Genomic DNA, 23,808 nt, shown 5'->3' on the forward strand with positions numbered 1-23,808 from the left:
GAGAAAATGGCATACAAGGGTTAATGATATGGACCCTAACCTTCTAACTTACTGAATAACTTCAGTCTAGGACAGGCAGACCTGGAAACTGGACTCCCATCTAGACTCATGGATTACAAGACAGACATCCATGAGTTTTTCCATGTTAAACAAGGATAAAGTTAGAGAAGGGTAGAATGAATATTTATCCATAGATATGAGAAAAAGACTGAGGATATTCACAATACAAAATAAATACAAACAGATTATTACAGAAGCCAGGGACCATTCAGCTCTTTTATGTATTTTTGCTGTTTGTCTCTTCTTTGGTGATGATCTGTTTATAATTTGTGTAATTTTTTATTGGTTTTGTTTTCATTTTAATTTATATTGCCCTGATGAAGGCAAGCTGAAACTTGGCCATATCGGCTCCCTTTTTAGGTTTAATAATTTTTTATTGATGAATGCAGATACAAAACAATTCCATGCCCATCAGTATCACTCTGGCCATAAACATTTCAAACCTGTACTAATACAGCTGAACTGCTATCATCAACTTTTCTTGTATTTCTCCCCTCTAACCTTCCCCCCTCCCCTCCCCCCCTTCCGTAGTACTATATTAACATTGGCATATATATGCAAAAGTTTTGTACAGAACTATTATCAATAAATCTGCATATTAACTTTAAAATGTCTCAAATAGCAACCCGAACATTATGCAACAAAATTTAAAAATAAATATAAACTACTGGTGCCATTCTGCGGTCTTGGTTTCTGTTTCATTGCTCTATTGTACTGTAGTTCTGCCAGTCTGCAAATTATCACCCACTTAGCAGGAGAATTCGGCTCCCTTTTTAATAAAATCGTCTTTGGTGAACTCTCGTTTGCTCTTCATTCCCTGGATCACTTCTGCTGTTGGTTTGCTTGCAAATTTTTGCAGAGGTTTGTCTCCAGTTTCTTCTACTTGCCCAATACTTGGACCCCTTCTCTTCTCTATCTACACCTCTTCCCTAGGCTCACTGATCTCATCTCATGGTTTCCAGTATCATCTTTATGTTGATGACACCCAGCTCTATCTCTCCACACCAGACATCACCGCAGAGACCCAGGCCAAGGTATCGGACTGCCTATCCGACACTGCTGCCTGGATGTCCAACCGCCACCTGAAGCTGAACATGTCCAAGACCGAGCTCCTCGTCTTTCCACCTAAACCCACTTCTCCTCTTCCTCCACTCTCTATCTCAGTTGATAACACCCTCATCCTCCCCGTCTCATCTGCCTGCAACCTCGGAGTCATCTTCGACTCCTCCCTCTCCTTCTCTGCGCATATCCAGCAGACTGCCAAAACCTGTCGCTTCTTCCTCTTCAACATCAACAAAATTCGCCCTTTCCTCACTAAGCACACCACCCGAACTCTCGTCCACGCTCTCATTACCTCTCGCCTCAACTACTGCAACTTACTCCTCACTGGCCTCCCACTCAGCCATCTATCCCCCCTTCAATCCGTTCAGAACTCTGCCGCACGTCCTATATTCCGCCAAAACCGTTATTCTCATATCACCCCTCTCCTCAGGTCACTTCACTGGCTTCCGATCAGATACTGCGTACAATTCAAGCTTCTCCTTCTTACTTACAAATGCACTCAGTCTGCTGCTCCTCACTACCTCTCCACCCTCATCTCCCCCTACGTTCCTGCCCGTAACCTCTGCTCACATGACAAATCCCTCCTCTCAGTACCCTTCTCCACCACTGCCAACTCCAGGCTCTGCTCATTTTGCCTTGCCTCACCCTATGCCTGGAACAATCTTCCTGAACCCCTACGCCAAGCCCCCTCCCTACCCATCTTCAAATCCTTGCTTAAAGCTCACCTCTTCAATGCTGCTTTTGGAACCTAACCTTTCGAACATATAGGCTGCCCCAATCTGTCTGACCTATCAGATTGACTGTACATTTGTATTTTAGATTGTAAGCTCCTTGAGCAGGGACTGTCCTTCCATGTTAAATTGTACAGCACTGCGTAACCCTAGTAGCGCTTTAGAAATGTTAAGTAGTAGTAGTAATACAATACCACAAACCCCAGCTGATTGCTGGCTTTCTTTCCTGCCTCTAAAGCAGTGGTTCCCAAACCTGGTCCTAGAGGCACCCCAGTCAGTCAGGTTTTCAGAATAGCCACAATGAACATTCATTAGAGAGATCTGCATGCACTACCTCCACCTCATGCATATTGAATATTTATTGTGGATATCCTGAAAACCTGACTGGCTGGGGTGCCTCCAGGACCGGGTTTGGGAACCACTACTCTAAGGAATGTTTGGCCGTTGTGCCTGATTTATATCATTGAAGCATTTGAATATGTTTATTATATTCCATCTCTTTCGCTGCTTGCTTGCAGCGAAAACATTTTTTAGGCTCTTAAGATGTTTATTTTAGATAGGTCATAGAGATTGTGACTGAGACATCCAAGTCGGGGTGTGCTCATTTCTTGTGGAGAATATTTTACAAATGTGGAGCTGTTTGTAAAATATATATACACCTGTGCAGGAGTGCATGTTTATTTACTGGTACGTATAGTGGAAGCAGAGAGTTTTTAAGCTTACATATGAATTAAAAGAGCAACATCAACTCTCCATTTTCCTCATGTAACTGCTGGCACTTGGAAGTGGCGATTCTGCAACTTCCATATGTAAGTGCTGGTACTACACTTAAAAATGCTGCCAGTTAAGTAGAGAGGCAGCAGTTTTTTAGTGGTTTTTTTTCTGTTACAGGAGGAAATTAACAATTACTCCTTGCTTTTAAAATCTCTGTGTACCACTGAGCTGGTAGAAAACTCAACAGGGAAACTTTTTTATAAAACACAAACATGCACTTCTAATGCAAAATGGGGAATAGAAGGTAGAGTTTTGCCCTCTTGAAATCTCAGTGTCCTGGTGATCTCCATGTGTAAACAGCGTTCTAAAATCATCACTTACACGTGCTTGTGATCTAGACATGTAAATGCTGCTATTTATATGGGGAAATGCTTTTAAAATACAAGCCTACGTCTCATCTCTTATGGTTTTGGGTGTAGAATCTTCACCATTTGAAGAGGATACTCTGGACCAACCTCAGCCTGCCTCTGGGGCCCTTTTACTAAGGCGTGTAGGCACCTACGCACGTACAATGCGCATCAAATTGGAACTACCACCCGGTTACCGCGTGCCCCAGGCGGTAATTTCTGACATGCGTCCAAAACACACGCTTACACAGCAATAATCGGCAGTGTACGAGCAGTGATGATTACTGCCCGGTTAACGTGCGAGACCTTACCGCTAAGTCAATGGGTGGCAGTAAGGTCTCAGGCCAAAAATGGACAAGCGCTGGTTTTAACTTTGCCGCACGTTCATTTTCGTCCGTCCCCCCCCCCCCCCCCCCAAAAAGGCCTTTTTTGCAGGTGCGCTGAAAAATGGACCTGCGCACCTCTAAAACACAAGCCTACACCAGCGCAGGCCATTTTTCAGCAGGCCTTAAGCAAAAGGGCCCCTCTATGCTTTCATACAACCACCAAAACTTCTAGTTGAGATCTCACTAATGTTCATTAGCACATCATTTTTTCTACTGGTTATGCTTCTCCCCATGCACCCTAGCATCCTTCTGGTTCTGTAATCACTGCTTTTCATAATAGAACATACATGCCAACCTGGCTAAGATCCTCTATCAAGACCAGCATCCTATCTCAGATAACAGGATTTGACAGAACCAGATTGGGGATATCCATTCCTTGTTGCTCTTTCCCAGAAGTAACAAATGGCAGTCTTCAGATCTACTTGGCTAATAACAGTTAATGAATATCTCCTCCAGAAACTTATCTAAAACTTTTTTTTTCAGTCTTTGCTACCTTGAGGGCCTTAAATACAAGCAAACTGAATTCTCTCTCCTGACAGCAAACATCAATTTTTTTTACTACCATTCCTTCCCATCCGGCTATCAAATGCAGTATCCTGCACCGAATCTTAATTGCCATGCACTCAAGCTCTTTGGATTACTTTTCCTTCTGTCTACACTCTCAGGGGTGCCAGTTCTGTTGCAGCTCTTAGTGTCACTTTGGAAACATGAGGTTTTCCTTCTGCGGTATCACTCGCAAAACTATTGAACAAAACCAGCGTTCCACTAATTGCTGCTCTCCCCTCAAAATCGCTTTTAAGATCTGCTCCCTAACACATAAAATCATTTATGGGGCCTCCCCGGATTACATGCTCCCCTTGATCGACCTTCCGCCTAGAAATGCCAACCCTGCTGCTCGGTCCTATCTCCACCTCCATTTTCCGAATTGTAAGGGAGTCAAGTATAAGAAAATCTTCGCCTCGTCCTTCTGTTATTGGAGTCCCAAATACTGGAACACATTACCTCATCACCTTAAAACTCAAGAGGATCATGCCCTTTTTAAGAAGTTGTTAAAGACATTCCTCTTTGCCAAGACTTACCACTCAACTTGCCATGTTGATTAAAACATCCCTTGTCCCTTACCCTATCTAGTTCACGTTGTTAGTTTCTTCCCTCCAACCTACTTCTTTATGTTTGACTAAGCTATTAAGATTGTACTATTATTTAATTCTCTGTGTGCCACATTGCGCCTGCATGAGTGGGAAAATGTGGGATATAAGTAACAAATAAATAAATAAATAAAATGAATTCCAAACCAGTCCACTGCTTTCAGATCCAATCCCAGGCTGCTCATGACATCAATGTGGAATTTGACTACTATGGATCTAACAGGAGCTTTCAGAGACTAATGAATTGGCTGAACTAGAACCATAGGGTGACAGTGTCCAAGGGCAAATTCACTTCAAAATCTGAGCTCTCCAATTTTAGGTGCCAAGCTCTGTATTTCATTGTGGCTATCCTCCAGTCATCCAATTTGCTTTTGGAAACACTAATGCACGAGATGATGGCAGACTAAACAAAATGTTGTAGGTGTCTGCCAAACAGAATTCAAGATTCTCATTCCCTTCCACAATGTGTATAATTTAGGAAGCATACTGCTTAAACAGAATTCATGCACCCCTGCTATGGTACCTTGCATTTTATATAGTCAAGCAGACTCCAAGCCAAGGCTGAGATTTTCTTCCTTTCTCTCCCCTTCTCTTTGTCCACATTGGATTTGTTTGACAGCTGCAAACTTAGTGTTTCTTCCCATTCTGCCCGGAGCTGAACTGCTGTAGAGAGTAACCTCAGCGCAGTCTCACTCTCAACAATACGGACCTCTAGCCAGCCATCCACCACCATGCGACTGCAATCTGCATTCGTATCCAGGGACCGTGACAACATCAGTAGCGCCTGACAGAATATAGAAAGTGAGAAGAAAGATTCTACATCATCCACTGTATAACGATTTGAACCATTCCAGATTTTACTATGAATTAGCCATCAGTTGTGAGGAAATAAGACACCTTTACTACACCTGTACAAGGAAGATACCATTGACCTGGTGGTCTTGTGGCCTCTTTAGAGTGGGGAGGAACCCCACTCTTTCCTGCCCAGTGTCGCTGCTGGTTTTAAATGGCTGTGGAGACTACGGTGGGAGTTCTGGCAGCCATTTTGGGATTGGCGCCAGCGTGGGCAAGAGCAAGATTGTTCTTGATTGTGCTGGTGCCTGTCTCGGGGTGGCTTCCAGGAAGTCTCGGCAGCAGGAGGAAGCGGGGTTCATTCCTGCCCGGGGGGGGGGGGGGGGGGGGGGGGGGGGGCACTGGTCTGCAAGGGCTTGTTCATGCTTGGGGGGGGGGGGGGCACCCAGAGAGACCTGTCTTCCACCAAGGGAGGTGGGGTGGGGAATAGGCACGACATTTTCAGTTTTGGATCTGGGCGAAACCAAGTCGCAATTTTGGCCGAAGTTTCAGTCAGTCTTTATTCTATATCATAAGCTCTAAAGGCACTGCTTGCCACAGGAGTGGTAGCATAGAATGTTGCTACAATTTATGTTTTTACCAGTTGCTTGTGACCTGGATTGGCCACTGTTGAAAACAGGATACTGGGCTAGATGGACCAATGGTCTGACCTAGTATGGCTTTTCTTATGTTCTTAACTGTGGCCCCCAGAAGTTTTGGGTGGAGAAGCAATGGCTACTTCTTGCCTCCTTCCTTCCCACTGCTCTGGGGAAGCAGCAGTAGTCAAGGACAGCCATTATGGTACTTGGGAGGAGAATCTACCATGGGGTAGAACCCTCACATCTGCCTAGCAGCACAGTGCACCACCCGATTTGGCACTCAGTCCAAAATCTTTGCCCACTGTTACATAGGCAGATTTAAAACCTCAGATGAACATCCACAGAAATGAAAACTCAGAATATCATAATTGACCATGCAGTGGTAGTCAAATTATTGCCTAGGACATAAGAAAACATCACAGGCTAGGAGTCAAATCAACATATGTATTTAGTCTGAAGTCTATATGAGATCTACCACAGAGGAGCAGGATCACAGTATGCTCTAACAAAGAACCATTGTATTTCTTTTAATATAAAGAGGGACAACAGGAACTCACAACACAGATACATTTAGTATGTAACACAAACACTAATGGATCAGAACTTCCTACTACTTTTACTTCTGGATATACACAGTGCTATATAAATACATATAAGAAACCATACAAGACAACATGGAGACACATGCCATTTGGTTTCACAGAGGTGAGGAGGCCTACCTGTAAGGCTGGGATCCGGACACAATTCACTAGGTATGGTTTATTGGTTTCTAGCAAAGAGACAAACGCCAGCAGCTGATGGTGACTGCTCACATTTTTCCTGGAATCTGCAAAAATACAGCTATATTTTCAGTCTTTGTTTTCAGAATTAAGACTTTACATAAATCTAAATGTGTAGCGGTATTGCACAGGTAGCATCAGTACAAGCATCCCTTACACTCACACACACAGATCAAGCAAAGCTCGGGAAACAGTGCCAGCTTCCTTCACATATAATGCCACTATGTCTTAGCCCTGTTGTACAGGAGCCATCTTTTAAGGGCTCAGTACAGAGAGGAACTTTATAACAGGCTGCCTAATTGGTTCCGCAGCTATGCACATAAGTTATACTAGGCCTTGAGAATTTTTCTTTGAATCTAGGTGCCATCCTAAAAATTGAGGAGCTGGCCACTGAGACTTACTGGTATGTCTCAATGCAAGCCCCTCCCCCCCCCCCCCCAAAAAAAAGGTATACAGCAACTCCTTTAGGGCCTGATTTACATTTTCGGAAATGCCTCCTGCTCCAAACGCAGGACCCAAGGGGCAGGAAGAGCACCACAGTCTCAATGGGTGGTTGAGACGATGGTGCAAGAATAAGGGATTTAGATTTGTCAGGAACTGGACAACATTCTAGAGAAGGGGGAGCCTGTTCCAAAAGGATAGGCTCCACCTTAATCAGCATGGAACCAGGCTGCTGGCACTAACATTTAAAAAGGAGATTGAGCAGCTTTTAAAATAAAATGGGGGGGGGGGGGGGGGGGGAGGGAGAAGCCACAGTCGCCCAGGAGCACATGGTTCGCTGTGGAGTATCCTCAAAGGATACTACTGAAACAGGATCTTTAGAAAATCCCAATAGAGAGGTTTCAATAATGGTGAAAGAAAGTCAGGAGTGTTTAATGGGAGACCTAAGAAAAGGATGCAAATTATTCCGTCAACTTCAAAGCAGCTTGTAGATGCAAGGAAAAAAACAAGGGGGATGGGATGACTTCCCTATAAGGAAAGGCTAAACCGGCTGGAACTCTTCAGCTTGGAGAAAAGACAGCTGAGGGGAGATATGATAGAGGTCTATAAAATAATGAGTGGAGTGGAACGGGTAGACGTGAAGTCTGTTTTCGCTTTCCAAAAATACTAGGACTAGGGGGAATGCAATGAAGCTACAAATTAGTAAATTTAAAACGAATCGTAGAAAACTTTTCTTCATTCAACGTGTAATTCAAGTCTGGAATTCGTTGCCAGAAAATGCGGTAAAGGCGGTTAGCTTAGCAGAGTTTTAAAAAGGTTTGGACAGCTTCCTAAAGGAAAAGTCCATCGACCATTATTAAATTGGACTTGGGGAAAATATTTCTGGGATAAGCAGCACAAAACGTTTTGTACTTTTTGGGGGATCTTGTGAGGTATTTGTGACCTGGATTGGCCACTGCTGGAAACAGGATGCTGGGCTTGATGGACCTTTGGTCTGTCCCAGTATGGCAATACTTACGTACTTATATACAAATGCTAGAAGCCTAAAAAATAAGATGGAAAAGTTGGAGTATATAGCACTAAATGAAGAGGTAGACATAACCAGCATCTCAGAGACCTGGAGGAAGGAGGATGGGGCAGTGTGTATAGTGAATCAAATTGGAGGGGGGTTGCGCCATATGTTAAAGAGGGAACTGAGTCAAACAAAATAAATATTCTACATGAAACACATAGCAGCGTGGAATTCTTGTGGATAGAAATTCCATGTGTGAAGGGAAAGAGTATACAGGTAGGGCTGTACTACCATCTGCCAGGACAGAACAAACAGAGAGATGAACAAATGTTTACAGAAATTAGGAAAGCTGGCAAATTGGGCAACATTATAATAAGGGGTGGTTTCAATTACCCCAATATTGACTGGATAAATACTACATCAGGGAGTGCTCAGGAGGTAAAATTCTTAGACGTAATATAAATGACTGCTTCTTGAAGCAACTGGTCCAAGAACCAACAAGAAGGGAGCTATTTTAGATCTAGTCCTGAGTGTAATGTAGGGCATGGTACAGGAGGTAATATTGTTGGATATGCTAGGAAACAGTGATCATAAAATGATCAAATTTGAGCTGATATCTGAAGTGAAGTCACTAAAGAAATCTACTGCAGCAGCATTTAATTTTCAAAATGTGGAAAACAGTTTTAAAAAATTTGAAAGGGTCGGCCGCAAAGGTTAGGACTTTAAATCAGGCGTGGAAGTTGCTTAAAAATACCATTGTGGAAGCCCAGACCAGATGTATTCCACATATTAACAAAGGTGGAAAGAAAAGCAAACAGCAGCCAGAATGGTTACAAGGTGAATTGAAAGAGACTATTAGAACCAAAAGAACATCCTTCAAAGAATGAAAAAAAGGATCTGAATGAAAAAAACAAGAAGCAACAAAAGCAGTGTCAAGTTAAATGCAAATAGAGAGCTGCACAGAAACAGGGATAGTGAGAATCTTGCAGGTACCATGGGGATGGACCCAGGTCTGCGGGGATACCATGGGGATTGACCCGAACCCTGTGGGGATCCTGCGGAAGCATAGGCAAGTCGAGTGACATCTCCACTCCCCTCCAGCCCAAGGTGCCCTCCCCGAACATACCTCAGTACATCCTAGTGCTCTAGTGGGGCAGGAAAGAATCCCACTCTTTACTGCCTGCTACCGCCGATCCTCTCTCTGCCGCTGTTTCTTTTTAAATGGCTGCCGAGACTTCCGCAGAGTATGGAAGAAAATGCATTTATGTTACTTTTATCAGTATTTATATAATCTGGCTTTCTTGGGGTGGGGTCAAGGTGACTGTGCAGCGAGGTGCGATGCAGAGTGGCAGTGCAACAGGGCGGGGCTGGGTGGGCCGGGGTGGGAATGGAAATTACTTGCGGAGGAGATGGGTTAGATTCTCACGGGAATGGTCAGGGAAGGGTTAGATTCCCATCCCCGTGCAACTCTCTAGATGCAAAGCACTGATAAAGAAGGTTAAAAAAAGAATATGAAGAAAAACCTGCCATGGAGACAAAAACTCATAGTAACACATTTTTCAGGTACATCAGAAGCAGAAAGCCTATGAGAGAATCTGTGGGACTGTTAGATTATGAAAGAGCAAAAGGGGCATTCAGGGAGGACAAGGTCATAGCAGAGAAATTGAATTAGTTCTTTGCTTCGGTCTTTATGGAAGATGTAAGAGATCTACCTGTACCAGAAATGGGTTTCAAGGATGATGATGCAGAGGAACTGAAAGTAAACTTGGTGAACCTGGAAGACGTACTGAGCCAAAATGACAAGTTAAAGAGTTGATAAATCACCTGGACAGGATAGCATACACCCAAGGGTACTGAAAGAACTCAAACATGAAATTGCTGATCTTTTGTTAGTGATATGTAACCTGTCATTACAATCGCCCGTAGTACCTGAAGATTGGAGGGTGGCCAATGTAATGCCAATTTTTAAAAAGGGTTCCAATGGTGATCCGGGAAATTACAGACCAGTAAGCCTGAAGTCAGAGCCAGGAAAAATAGTGGAAACTATTATAAAGAATAAAATTATGGAACACATACACAAACATAGTTTAATGGGACAGAGTCAGCATGGGTTCAGTCAAGGGAAGTCTTGTTTCATGAATTTGCTTAATTTCTTTGAAGGCGTAAATAAACATGTGGATAAAGGTGAGCTGGTTGATGTAGTATATCTAGATTTTCAGAAGGCTTTTGACAAAGTTCCTCATGAGAGACTCCTAAGAAAATTAAAAAGTCATGGGATAGGAGGCAATGTCCTTCTGTGGATTAGGAATTGGTTACTGGACAGAAAACAGAGGGTAGGGTTAAATGGCCATTCTTCTCAATGGAGGAGGGTGAACAGTGATGCAGGGATCTGTACTGAGACCAGAGCTATTTAACATATTTATAAATGATCAAGAAAACAGTACGACAAGTGAGGTGATTAAATTTACAGAAGACACAAAACTATTCAAAGTTGTCAAAACACATGCGGACTGTGAAACATTGCAGGAAGACTTTAGGAAACTGGAAGAATGGGCATCCAAATAGCAGATGAAATTTAATGTGGACCAAGTGCAAAATGATACACATTGGGAAGAATAATCCAAATCATAGATACTTGATGCTAGGGGTCCACCTTAAGAGTCAGCATTCAAGAAAAAGATCTAGTTGTCGCTGTAGACAGTATACTGAAATCTTCTGCCCAGTGTGTGGCAGCAGACAAAAAAGCAAACGGGATGCTAGCAATGTTTAGGAAAGGGATGCAAAATAAGACCAAGAATATTATAATACCTCTGTATTGCTCCATGGCACAACCTCACCTTGAGTATTGCGTCCAATTCTGGTCGCCGTATCTCAAAAAGATGTAACGGAATTAGAAAAGTTCAAAGAGCAGCGAACAAAATCATAAAAGGGATGGAACTCCTCTCATATGAGGAAAGGCTAAAGAGGTTAGGGCTCTTCAGCTTGGAAAAGAAACGGCAGAGGTGGGATATGACTGAGGTCTGTAAAATCCTGAGTGGTGTAGAAGTGAATCAATTTTTCACTCTCAAAAAGTACAAAGAGCAGGGAACACAATGAAATTATATAGAAATACTTTTACAACAAATAGGAGGTAATATTTTTTCACTCAAGAAATAGTTAAGCTCACTGCTGGAGGATGTGGTAACAGCAATTAGCATATCTGGGTTTAAAAAAGGTTTGGAAGAAAAGTCCATAGTCTGTTATTGAGATGGACATGGGGGAAGCCACTGTTTGCCACGGGATTGCTAACATGGAATGATGCTAATTGGTTTTGTGCCAGAAAACAGAAGAAGGAACTGACTGAAAATAATAAGAAACAGCATAAGGAATGTCAAGTCAAATGCAAAGCGCTGATAAGGAAGGCTAAGAGGGACTTCGAAAAAAAGATTGCGTTGGAGGCAAACACACATAGTAAAATTTTTTCTAGGTATATTAAAAGCAGGTAGCTGGCAAAAGAATCGGTTGGACCGCTAGATGACCGAGGAGTAAAAGGGGCGATCAGGGAAGACAAAGCCGTAGCGGAGAGATTAAATGAATTCTTTGCTTCGGTCTTCACCGAGGAAGATTTGGGTGGGATACTGGTGCCAGAAATGGTATTCAAAGCTGACGAGTTGGAGAAACTTAATGAATTCTCTGTAAACCTGGAGGATGTAATGGGGCAGTTCTACAAACCGAAGAGTAGCAAATCTCCTGGACTGGATGGTATTCATCCCAGAGTACTGATAGAACTGAAAAATGAGTTTGCAGAGCTATTGTTAGTAATACATAATGTATCCCTAAAATCGAGCGTGGTACCGGAAGATTTGGAGGGTGGGCAATGTAATGCCAATTTTTAAAAAAGGTTCCAGAGGAGATCCGGGAAATTATAGACCGGTGAGTCTGACATCGGTGCCGGGCAAAATGGTAGAGACTATTATTAAGAACAAAATTACAGATCATATTCAAAAGCATAGATTAATGAGACAAAGTCAACATGGATTTAGTGAAGGGAAATCTTGCCTCACCAATCTACTACATTTCTTTGAAGGGGTGAACACTATTTCTGGGATAAGCAGTATAAAATGTTTTGTACTTTTTTGGGATCTTGCCAGGTATTTGTGACCTGGATTGGCCACTGTTGGAAACAGGATGCTCGGCTTGATGGACCTTTGGTCTTTCCCAGTATGGCAATACTTATGTACTTATGACCTGGATTGGCCACAGTTAGAAGCTGGATACTGGGCTAGATGGACCACTGGTCTGACCCAATATGGCTATTCTTATGTTATGTTCATTGCAGGTAGTCCAAAATGTAGCGGCTCGATTGATTGCCCAAGTGTGTCAAAATTTTCTCATGTGACACCAATTCTTAAGCATTTACATTGGTTATCAGTGATTCAACAAATTCAGTTTAAGACTTTGACAATTTTCCATCAGACTCTTTATTCCAACGTTCCTTTTTATTTTAAACAAGCTCTAAATGTGTATCATCCAAGGAGGACTTTGAGATCAGACAAAGCCATGAAGCTCTCTGTGGACCCAACAGCACAAACACGGTATTCGGAGAAGGAGCATCCACCTTTACGGTGGCAGGAACCCTATAGAATGCACTTGCAGGACATTTATGTCTTCTGAATTTAAAAAAACGTATGAACACACAGTTATTTGTGGCAGCATTTTTCTAAGGTTTAGATTGTTTTATATCCTGTAAGCTGTTAGTTCCTTGTTAATAGAGATTAGGAATGGAGAAATGAATGTTTATGTTTTGTGTATGATTATGTTTGTCTTAAATATTGAATAAGCTTATTACGTGTGTTTTCTGGAAACCACCTACATTTTAGGTGGTGTATATACATTTTTAAAATAAATAAGACTGTATTCTCATTCTGTGTCTTTGAGAAACTTTAATAAATCAGGCCTTTAATATGCCATTGCACAGTAAAGTTCTGGGTCAGAGTGTGAGTGTGCACACCAACTAATGCTGACAGATACCACCCAAGCATATTATATAAAGAGATATCACCTCTCCTTTCCTCAAGAGAGTTTGGCTTTTGGAGAAATTTAGTTTCCAAGTGCAAGGCCATAGCCAGGTTTAGATGAATTCAGAGTGTGTGTCCAGCCCCCTGCTTTCACCATCCTACCTTTCACAGCCCTGTTGCGATCGTCCTGGATTCCTTCTACTTGTAGCAGCTCAGGGTTGCTACAGAACACGCTGGTGGGATGAAGGACTACTCCAGCTTTGTTTTTAGTGTGAAAAATCTGCAATTAACATCCGGAAAGGTTTCAAATTTATAAAACACTCCAAAAATATTTGAATACCATAAAGTTTGATAGCATATCTTCCATCACAGGGCACTTTCTTTTTTTTAACTTTCATTTTAAAATCTAAACAGATCAACATTCAAATGCACGTATCTCGGATAACATCACCTACTATCTTTCAACTATGTTCTGTAATTTCACAGTTTTTATCTGTTATCATTCACCACTTTGTACTGTTTTTATTACTCATGTAAAGCCACATAGAACTGAATAACTGAATTTGGATAATGTTGGATACAAGTATCAAATATATAAACAAATAAATAATCGCTGCTGACCAGGATATTCAGCAGCACTATCCAGACAATGCCTCTGAATATCCCTACAGACTGCCTCTGTACTATGCGGATAGTGCCAGGGAAGAGTTTGGGCGGAGGGCAATCCCAGAACTTATCCAGATAGTAGCAATAGCTAGTCTGCTATCCAGATAGCTTACAAGTAAAAGAAGGCTGTCCTAATTACCTGACAGCAGACTGAGGAGTGGAGGAGTGGCCTAGTGGTTAGAGTGGTGGACTTTGGTCCTGGGGAACTGGGTTCGATTCCCACTGCAGGCAGAGGCAGCTCCTTGTGATTCTGGGCAAGTCACTTAACCCTCCATTGCCCCAGGTACAAATAAGTACCTAAGCCGCATTGAGCCTGCCATGAGTGAGAAAGCGCGGGGTACAAATAAAAAATATATATATATATTGACACTGTGTGAATAAGTTCCAAAGATGACCACATTATCTGGATATTCAGCACTGACAACAATCTAAATAGTGGAGCTGAATATCTGGACATTTTCTGACCACAATACGTGAATATTTACTAGATAATTTTTTTCTTTTCCTACTCAGGTCTCCTAAGTCTTGGGGCTGTTGGCACCTCTATCCCTTCTGTTTCTAACCCAGGGCTTCCACAATAACCCTAGACTTCTCATCTCATCGTTACTGGTTAACTAACAGAAGCTTGCATCCAAAATACAGTAGGATGAGAATGGAGAAGCTATGTAATAATTACTCAGCTTAGTAAGAGTTTGTGTTATTCCTTTTTATAATTTCTGTAACAAGTCCCCATATTTCCTAAATCTCAGACCTGTAATTATGGACTTGAGTGTCAATATATGGAAAAGTTAATTTCTTATTTTTGTGAAACTTTATTTTATGGACACTTTTCCAATCAAGAGTGTATCTTGTATAAAATTTGATTAAACGCAATAAATAAAATAAGAAAAAAAAACCACAAAATACAGTAGGAGATAAGGCTACCAGCCAAATCTCTCTCAAGTACAGTCACAGCCAAATTTAAATCAGATCCTCAACTTATTCCTAAAAACTCTTTCCAATAATCTGAACAAGCATGGAGGAGGGAAAAGGGGAGAAGAACTGCCAGAGTTATGTGTAGAAACCCATCAAAGAAACCACTGACCATGCATTGTAAAGAACATGGCGTTTCTCACTGGGAAGCGATGACTAGGATATGTGAATCTTAGGCCAGAAGTCTGTTTCTCTCCAAGGGCAAAACGAGCAAAGAATGACACATTTGCAGGCTTCTTGCAATCTGAGAGAAAACTGATGCCAATACACTGCGACATATTGGGTCAATCTTCAGAACCAGAAGATCAGAAAGAAGTGAGACAAAGCACTGAAAGTCTGAAGACTTTCCTATTTATAAACGCCTTTAATTAACCTACTCCCTCTGCACTCCTTGGGAGTGATGGTACCCTGGAAGACACGATGCCCCACCCCCCTCTTGTGTCGCCCTCTTTGCTTTTCATTTTATATTGTATTTCATCGCTCATCCCCATTGCTCTGTTGTCATTTATTAGGATTTATTTACTCCATTTCCTCTTTACTCTTTCTTACTACTACTACTATTACTACTAATCATTTCTATAGCGCTACCAGACATACGCAGCGCTGTACGTTATATGCAGCTACTTTTTCTGTCCCTAGAGCACTCATAACGGAATTCAAACATGCGTGGGATAAACATAAAGGAATCCTGTTCAGAAGGAAGGGATCCTCAGGAGCTTAGCCTAGCATGGGAGGCAGAGCCAGTGGTTGGGAGGCGGGGCTAGTGCTGGGCAGACTTATACAGTCTGTGCCGGGGCTGGTGGGTGGGAGGCGGGGATAGTACTGGGCGGACTTATACGGTCTGTGCCCTGAAAAAGACAGGTACAAATCAAGGTAAGGTATACACAAAAACTAGCACATATGAGTTTATCTTGTTGGGCAGACTGGATGGACCGTGCAGGTCTCTTTCTGCCGTCATCTACTATGTTACTATAATATTTTTTGATGGGCGGGATATAAGCCTTTCTTTAATAAACTTGAAACTGAATTGCAAAACACAAACTCCAATAATTATGAACAAGTTTCATTTATTTATTTATTTATGCGGGGTATAAGTGAAAGATGTGTTAGTAAGGAGGAAACAACAAAATTCTCCTACACTGTGATAAGAACATAATAGCCATACTGGTCAGACCAATGATTCATCTAGCCCAGTATCCTGTTTCCAACAGTGGCCAATCCAGGTCACAAACACCTGGCAAAAACACAATTAGTAGCAACATTCCATGCTACCAATCCTGGGGCAAGTAGTGGCTTCCCCCATGTCCATCTCAATAACAGTCGATGGACTTTTCTCTGGGGTAAATATAAATTGTCTTACCAACTAAGTTTCCTTCCTTCAGTCCCACCAGCCCAGACCTGACCCAGTGGGTTGTATCTATCAACCAGTAGATGGAGACACAGAACAAACTGTTGTGAGCCCTTGCTCTATAAGGGCACCATGCAGATACAGCTCCTCAGTATACTGATAACAAAGCAATGGAAACATCTGTCTCCTTAGAGAGAAAAGAGAGCTCTAAGAACTTTCTTGCCAATGCCATGGCAAGGAGAAAACCTGCAAGTAAGATAAACATAAATAAAAATAGCCATACTGGGTCAGAGCAAAGGTCCATCTAGCCCAGTATCCTGCTGTCAACAATGGTCAATCCAGGTCACAAGTACCTGGGAGAATCCCAAGAACTAGCAAGATCCTATGCTAACAACCCTAAAGGATCAGCAGTGGCTTTTTCCATGTCTACCTTAATCATTTATCATTTATTCATTTTATATACCGTTTCTTACTGCAACTGCAAAACAGAACGGTTTACATTTAAAAAATACAACTCATACATACAAACAGATAAGAACTCCAATCATTGACAGAAAAGCACAGCAAGCCAAAAATGACAAAGAAAGACATAACTAGTACAATCTACGGATTAAAAATACAGTTAAACCTAACCTTCTACACCTTCTCTACTATCATAAGTTCTGTTCAATATAGTTTATAAAGAAAAAAGTTTGCAAAAGTTTTCGAAAGTGAATATAGGACTTCTCTAATCTAATCTTTTGGAAGCCCATTCCAGAGAGAGGGAGAAAGAAAGAAAAAAATAAGTTTATGAACTTTATTGTACCTCCAGGAACTTGCCCAAACCTCCCCTAAACCCAGACATGCTAACCACCTTCACCACATCCTCCAGCAACAAGTTCTAGAGCTTAAATAAGAACTGAGTGAAAAAATATTTTCTCCTATTAGTTTTAAGAGTATTACTGTGTAACTTCATTGAGTATCACCTAGTCTCTGTACGTCTTGAAAGATCAATCAATTCACATTTACCTGTTCCACTTCACTTAGGATTCTGTATCATATTTTCCCTCAGCCGTCTCCTCTCCAAACCGAAAAGCCCCAACCGCCTAAGCCTTTCCCCACATGAGTCATTCCATCCCCTTGATCATATTGGTCACCCCTCCCCGAACCCCTTCTAATTCCACTATATTTTCTCGGAGATATGGCAACCAGAACTGCACATAATTCTCAAGAAATAGCAGAGGACGACTGGAGGAGAGTTGGGATCATCTCTCTCACTCCCCATTCCCAACAGCTGCAAATACCTTGTCTCTCCAAAACCTTTGCTCCAGGTGCAGATCCTGTCTCTTATGGGTGTATGTCCCCACCTCAATCTCCCTGTCAAATCCCCTTGCACACACATACACAAACCCATAATCAATCCTCTCTCTCTTTCCCAAATACATACACCAATGTTAATTCCCCATCTTTCTAATATACCATGTCAATCTGCCCTGAAACACAAACAGCTATTATTTCTCACACCTATATACCCCCCATGTTCCTCATCGCCTCTCTCAGCTACTTCCCCCATGCCAATAATCCCATCTCCGTTTTCCCCATCACCATCACATATACATGTATGCAATCCGTAGGCTATGCTCTCACAACTACTTTATCCCCCCACCTTTCCAAACCCTTTACTTATTTACCCCTACTCAGTCTTCAATCTTGGAAGGAAATGATGAACAGTGGAATCTCAGATTGCATCCTCTGCTGCCCGGAGCCTGTCACCACAGAGGACAGAGCAGGTGGTTTATAGTTAAGTTGCGTCCCAGGTTGCAGAGAACAATATGGCCTGAGGCACCACTGCTCCTTCTGAGAAGCAAATGATAGTAGGGAGCATAGAGGAAAGAAACTGTGTATGCTGAACCGGTCCTGTTAGCTACTGACATCCAGACCCAGCCCATGGCTTTCTGCAATTATAGAAGGGAACATACACTTCTATATTGAGAGTCAAATTTGTGGACCTTGTCATACCTATGGAATTAAGAAAGACTGGGAGCCCTGTTAAATAAGTCACACAAAACAGACAGATGGATTATTCCGCTTACAAATACCATATTTTAGAACTCCACTATAATGAAGCATTTTTCTTAACCAAATCCATCCTAGGGTAACATGTACTGATAACAAGACATAGCACAATATTGATCAAGCTAGAAAAGGAAAGGTAAGATAGGGAATAGAAAAGGTTATTCAAGAGGGACTTCGAAAAAAAGATTGCGTTGGAGGCAAAAACATAGTAAAAATTTTTTTAGGTATATTAAAAGCAGGAAGCTGGCAAAAGAATCGGCTGGACTGCTAGATGACCAAGGAGTAAAAGAGGTGATCAGGGAAGACAAAGCCATAGCGGAGAGATTAAATGAATTCTTTGCTTCGGTCTTCACCAAGGAAAATTTGGGTGGGATACTGGTGCCAGAAATGGTATTCAAAGCTGACGAGTCGGAGAAACTTAATGAATTCTCTGTAAACCTGGAGGATGTAATGGGGCAGTTCTACAAACTGAAGAGTAGCAAATCTCCTGGACCGGATCGTATTCATCCCAGAGTATTGATAGAACTCAAAAATGAGCTTGTGGAGCTATTGTTAGTAATATGTAATTTATCCTTAAAATTGAGCATGGTACTGGAAGATTGGAGGGTGGCCAATGTAACGCTGATTTTTAAAAAAGGTTCCAGAGGAGATCCGGGAAAAATTAAAAACCGGCGAGTCTGATGTCGGTACCAGACAAAATGGTAGAGACTATTATTAAGAACAAAATTACAGAGCATATTCAAAAGCATGGATTAATGAGACAAAGTCAACATGGATTTAGTGATGGAAAATCTTGCCTCACCAATCTACTACATTTCTTTGAAGGGGTGAACTAACATGTATCAAATTTATTCAAAGTCGTTAACTCGCGACAGGATTGTGAAAAATTACAGAAGGACCTTATGAAACTGGGAGACTGGGCGTCTAAATGGCAGATGACGTTTAATGTGAGCAACTGCAAAGTGATGCATGTGGGAAAGAGGAACCCAAATTATAGCCAAGTCATGCAAGGTTCCACGTTAGGAGTCACAGACCAAGAAAGGGATCTAGGTGTCGTCGTTGATGATACGTTGAAACCTTCTGCTCAGTGTGCTGCTGCGGCTAAGAAAGCAAATAGAATGTTAGGTATTATTAGGAAAGGAATGGAAAACAAAAATGAGGATGTTATAATGCCTTTGTATCGCTCCATGGTGTGACCGCACCTCGAATATTGTGTTCAATTCTGGTCGCCGCATCTCAAAAAAGATATAGTGGAATTAGAAAACGTGCAGAGAAGGGCGACAAAAATGATAAAGGGGATGGGACGACTTCCCTATGAGGAAAGGCTAAACCGGCTAGGGCTCTTCAGCTTGGAGAAAAGGCGGCTGAGGGGAGATATGATAGAGGTCTATAAAATAATGAGTGGAGTTGAACGGGTAGATATGAAGCGTCTGTTTACGCTTTCCAAAAATACTTGGACTAGGGAGCGTGCAATGAAGCTACAATGTAGTAAATTTAAAACGAATCAGAGAAAATGTTTCTTCACTCAACGTGTAATTAAACTCTGGAATTCATTGCCAGAGAATGTGGTAAAGGCGGTTAGCTTAGCGGAGTTTAAAAAAGGTTTGGACAGCTTCCTAAAGGAAAAGTCCATAGACCATTATTAAATGGACCACTATTTCTGGGATAAGCAGTATAAAATGTTTTGTACTTTTTTGGGATCTTGCCAGATATTTGTGACCTGGATTGACCACTGTTGGAAGCAAGATCTGGGCTTGATGGACCTTTGGTCTTTCCCAGTATGGCAATACTTATGTACTTATGTATGTACTTATGACCACATGCATGTTTATGACTATTTAATTACATTGAGTTATTAAAATGGACAGATATCCCACCACCTTACTTACTTACAGTCTTTCTGTCCAGCTGTTGATCCAATTATTTATGTGAACTGGTGTGCATTTTGACAAGGTTACAATCACTGGCTCAGTTTTCCCTCCCCAGTGATTAGCTATGGGGCTAGAAAAACAGAGCTATCATACTGCTTTGCCTGACTGACCATAGTGCAGGCTGTAGCACCTGTAGAAGTATGTTTAAAGCTGTCAGAATCTCTTTTGTAGGAAGTAATGGGTGTTATCTAGCTGTGGCAGTGTTCTGATCCAGACTTAAACCACTATCAGGAGTAATAAATAGAAATCAAACAAAATAAAACATGGAAAAGAAAATAAGATGATACCTTTTTTATTGGACATAACTTAATACATTTCTTGATTAGCTTTCGAAGGTTGCCCTTCTTCGTCAGATCGGAAATAAGCAAATGTGCTAGCTGACAGTGTATATAAGTGAAAACATTCAAGCATTACTATGACAGTCTGACAGGGTGGGAGGATGGGGGTGGGTCGGAGGTATGCATGGGGACATCAAAGCATATCATTGATATTCTAACAGGATGGGTGTGGATAGGTGAGGGGTGGGGTGATCAACAGAGACATACAGCTTTATGATTTATAATGGGCTAGGAACCCCAGGTCCTTGTTAAGTCCTTTCTGTTGGGTGTTAAAATATTCAATCATTCTGACTTCAAAGGTCTTACGTTCTTGTATGGTTTTAAAGTTACCTTTCAGTATTCTCACTGTGAAATCACTGGTACAGTGTCCTGGTTCTGTGAAGTGCTGTCCCACCGTGGTGGGGGCCCTACTGGCTGTATTGTTCATGTGATGTCTATGTAAATTGAATCTTGTCTTAAGCATCTGGCCTGTTTCTCCAATATAGCATCCTTCGTTACATTTTTTACACTGAATGATATATACCACATTGGAAGATGAGCAAGTGAAAGATCCCTTTATGTTGAATATCTTTCCTTTGTGGGTAACTGTGGGGTCCTGTGAAATATTTTGGCATAGTTTGCAACTGGATAAATTACAGGGACGTGTGCCCTTCTGTTCCTTTTCAGTCTGTGATGGAAGTTTACTTTGATTTGCTTGTGTTTTAAGTTGGGTGGTTGTCGGAAGGCCAGTACTGGTGGGGATGGGAATATCTCTTTCAGTAATTCATCCTCCTGGAGTATAGGTTGTAGATCTCTTATGATTTTCCTCAGTTTTTCCAGCTCTGGATTGTATGTCACTACAAGGGGAATTCTGTCTGTGGATTTTTTCTCCTTGTACTGTAGCAGATACTCCCTGGGTGTTTTGAGGGAGGAGGCAATATTCTTGGAGATTATTTTGGGGTTGTAGCCTGTTTGAAGGATGCACCCAGGCTTTTAAAGGTGTCTGTCTCTGTCCCCTGGGTCAGAGCAGATACGGTGAAGAAGAAGGGCAACCTTCGAAAGCTAATCAAGAAATGTATTAAGTTATGTCCAATAAAAAAGGTATCATCTTATTTTCTTTTCCATGTTTTATTTTGTTTGATTTCTATTGATAACCTTAAGAGTGGACTAACACGGCTACCACACTCCTCTACTTAAGGAGTAATAAACATATTCATATTTGTGTCTGAGGATTCTGGAAAGGAAATAAAAGGCACGTATGTATTTGAGTGTCTGTGGCTAGAGCAGAAAGTACAAATGAACACAGATGTTTGACAGCTGCCCATTTTAAAATCTCAAACAGTGGCAGCAGCAAAGCTGTGAGCACCAAATTCAAATTCCGTTCCAAGCAACTTGCTCGTACTGGGGGATCTGAGAAGAAACCCCGTTTTAAAAACAGAATCACATCTGGATGAGCCACGAACAATATCCTTTCAATGTACCTGTGGAAACAAACTAGAGCTGTTACCTGCACCCTTAAATAACTTATCATCAGGCCTTTTGTGAACCCGTCTTGCAGAAATGCCAGGATATTTGCCACTGAAGCTTTGAAAGGCTATAGCACCCTTCTCCACATGAAGCCTCAAATACAAACCAGAGACTAGCATAAGTCAAGGAAGAGGAATGTTTTCTAGCATGGAACAAGGTAGAAATGACTTCTGAAAATCCCCTGCATCTCAGACATCATATTATCAAGGGCCAAGCCAAAAGGGAGAGAGGTCCTCCATTGCCACTAGTCCCTGAAATAGAAGGCCCTTATTTTTCTGAGGATATGGAGCACCTGTCCACCTGGAGCTAGATGAGATCTACAAATCAAGGATTCCAGGTCCACACACCTCTTAAAGTTGCAAGGCTGAAGCCCACATGCTGTTCTTCACTTAAAACGTCCATGCTAACCGGCGTTTGACACTCTGAGCTTGAGGAGACCACAGAGATAGGAAGGACCTCTGCATAGGTTGCATATGCACTCATGCCTAGGGAACCAAGCTAAGTTAGCTGCCATAGAACACAGGACTTGCAAATAGTCCCAACATGGAAAAGTCCTCTACTTGAGAAGACAACAGATCTACAACTGCAAGTTCCACAACCTTTGTTCCAGAAGGAAAACTCTTGGTTTTCTTATCGAAGCATGCTCCAAGATATGTGATGTTCTGAGAGGGGGGTCAGTCTGCTCTCATCTAAACTGATCTCCAGCACGTCTTATCACCTAAGTGCTCGCCGGCAACATCAGTCCAAATAAGCCAATCATCCAGATAAGGATGTAGTTTAATTCCCTTTTTGCAGAGGAAGTCTGCTATCACCACCATGACTTTAGTAAATGTCCTTGGGGCTGTTGCCAGGCCAAACAGTATTATCTGGAAATTGAAGTGAAGTCCTAGAATTGTGAACCTATAAACGTTCTGATACAGGGACAAAATGGGAATATGAAGATGGCTTCTCTGAGATCCAAGAAGGTCAAACACTCTCCCCAGTGAACCACTGCAATGACTGAATACAAACTTTAAATTCTGAAACGGGGTATCCGGAGTACCCGGTTCACCCCTTTGAGGTCTAGAATGAGAGGAAAAGTACTCTCCCTTCTTCAGAATCATGAGTACCTCCAAACACCCCAGTCTCTTTCGGGACCTAGCACCACTGCCATGAGATGCATTGAACTACTCCTGCCTTTACAGGGCCATGACAAAAAAAAAAAAACTATAAAAGAATCTGCAAGTGGGCAGGAACACTGTAGATCATGGGTTTTCAACCCGGTCCTCGGGACACACCTAGCCAGTCGGGGGTTTTCAGGATATCCCCATCCATGCCATCTACTCTCCCTATCACACCCTTAGAAATCCTATGTACTTGTTCCAAGTTCTCTTGAATTCAGATTCTGCTTTCATCTCCACCACTTCCACCAGGAGGCCATTCCACGAATTCACCATGAAGAAGTATTTCCTCAGGTTACTTCTGAGTCCATCCCCTTTCACCATCCTATGGCCCCTCGCTCCAGAGCTTCCTTTCAATTGAAAGAGACTTGCCTCCTGTGGATTTATGCCACATAGGTATTTAAAAGTTTCTATCATATCTCCCCTCTCCTGCCTTTCTTTTAAAGTATACACATTGAGGACTGTAAGTCTGTCCCCATATGCTATATGACGAAGACCACTGACCATTTCAGCAGACACCCTTTGGACTGACTCCATCCTGCTTATATCTTTTTGAAGGTGCTGTCTCCAGAATTATACACAATATTCCAAACGAGGTCTCATCATCATCGCCTCTTTTTTCCTACTGGCCATTCCTCTCCTTATGCATCCAAGCATCCTTCTAG

The 23,808-nt window shown here is 42.0% G+C and overlaps 1 protein-coding gene across 1 annotated transcript in view; it reads right to left on the bottom strand.

The window, feature by feature from the left end:
• Positions 1–23,808, bottom strand: part of DHX34 (DExH-box helicase 34) — an 89,557-nt gene that overhangs the window by 37,579 nt on the left and 28,170 nt on the right. Inside the window, exons 11-13 of the mRNA XM_030219286.1 lie at positions 13,330–13,447; positions 6,658–6,764; positions 5,032–5,292 (exon numbers count right to left, since the gene is read on the bottom strand). Coding sequence (XP_030075146.1) covers positions 5,032–5,292; positions 6,658–6,764; positions 13,330–13,447 — 486 coding nt within the window. The remainder of the gene's footprint in view (positions 1–5,031; positions 5,293–6,657; positions 6,765–13,329; positions 13,448–23,808) is intronic.

This window comes from Microcaecilia unicolor, chromosome 11 (genome assembly GCF_901765095.1).
Source record: "Microcaecilia unicolor chromosome 11, aMicUni1.1, whole genome shotgun sequence".
Lineage (NCBI taxonomy): Eukaryota > Metazoa > Chordata > Amphibia > Gymnophiona > Siphonopidae > Microcaecilia > Microcaecilia unicolor.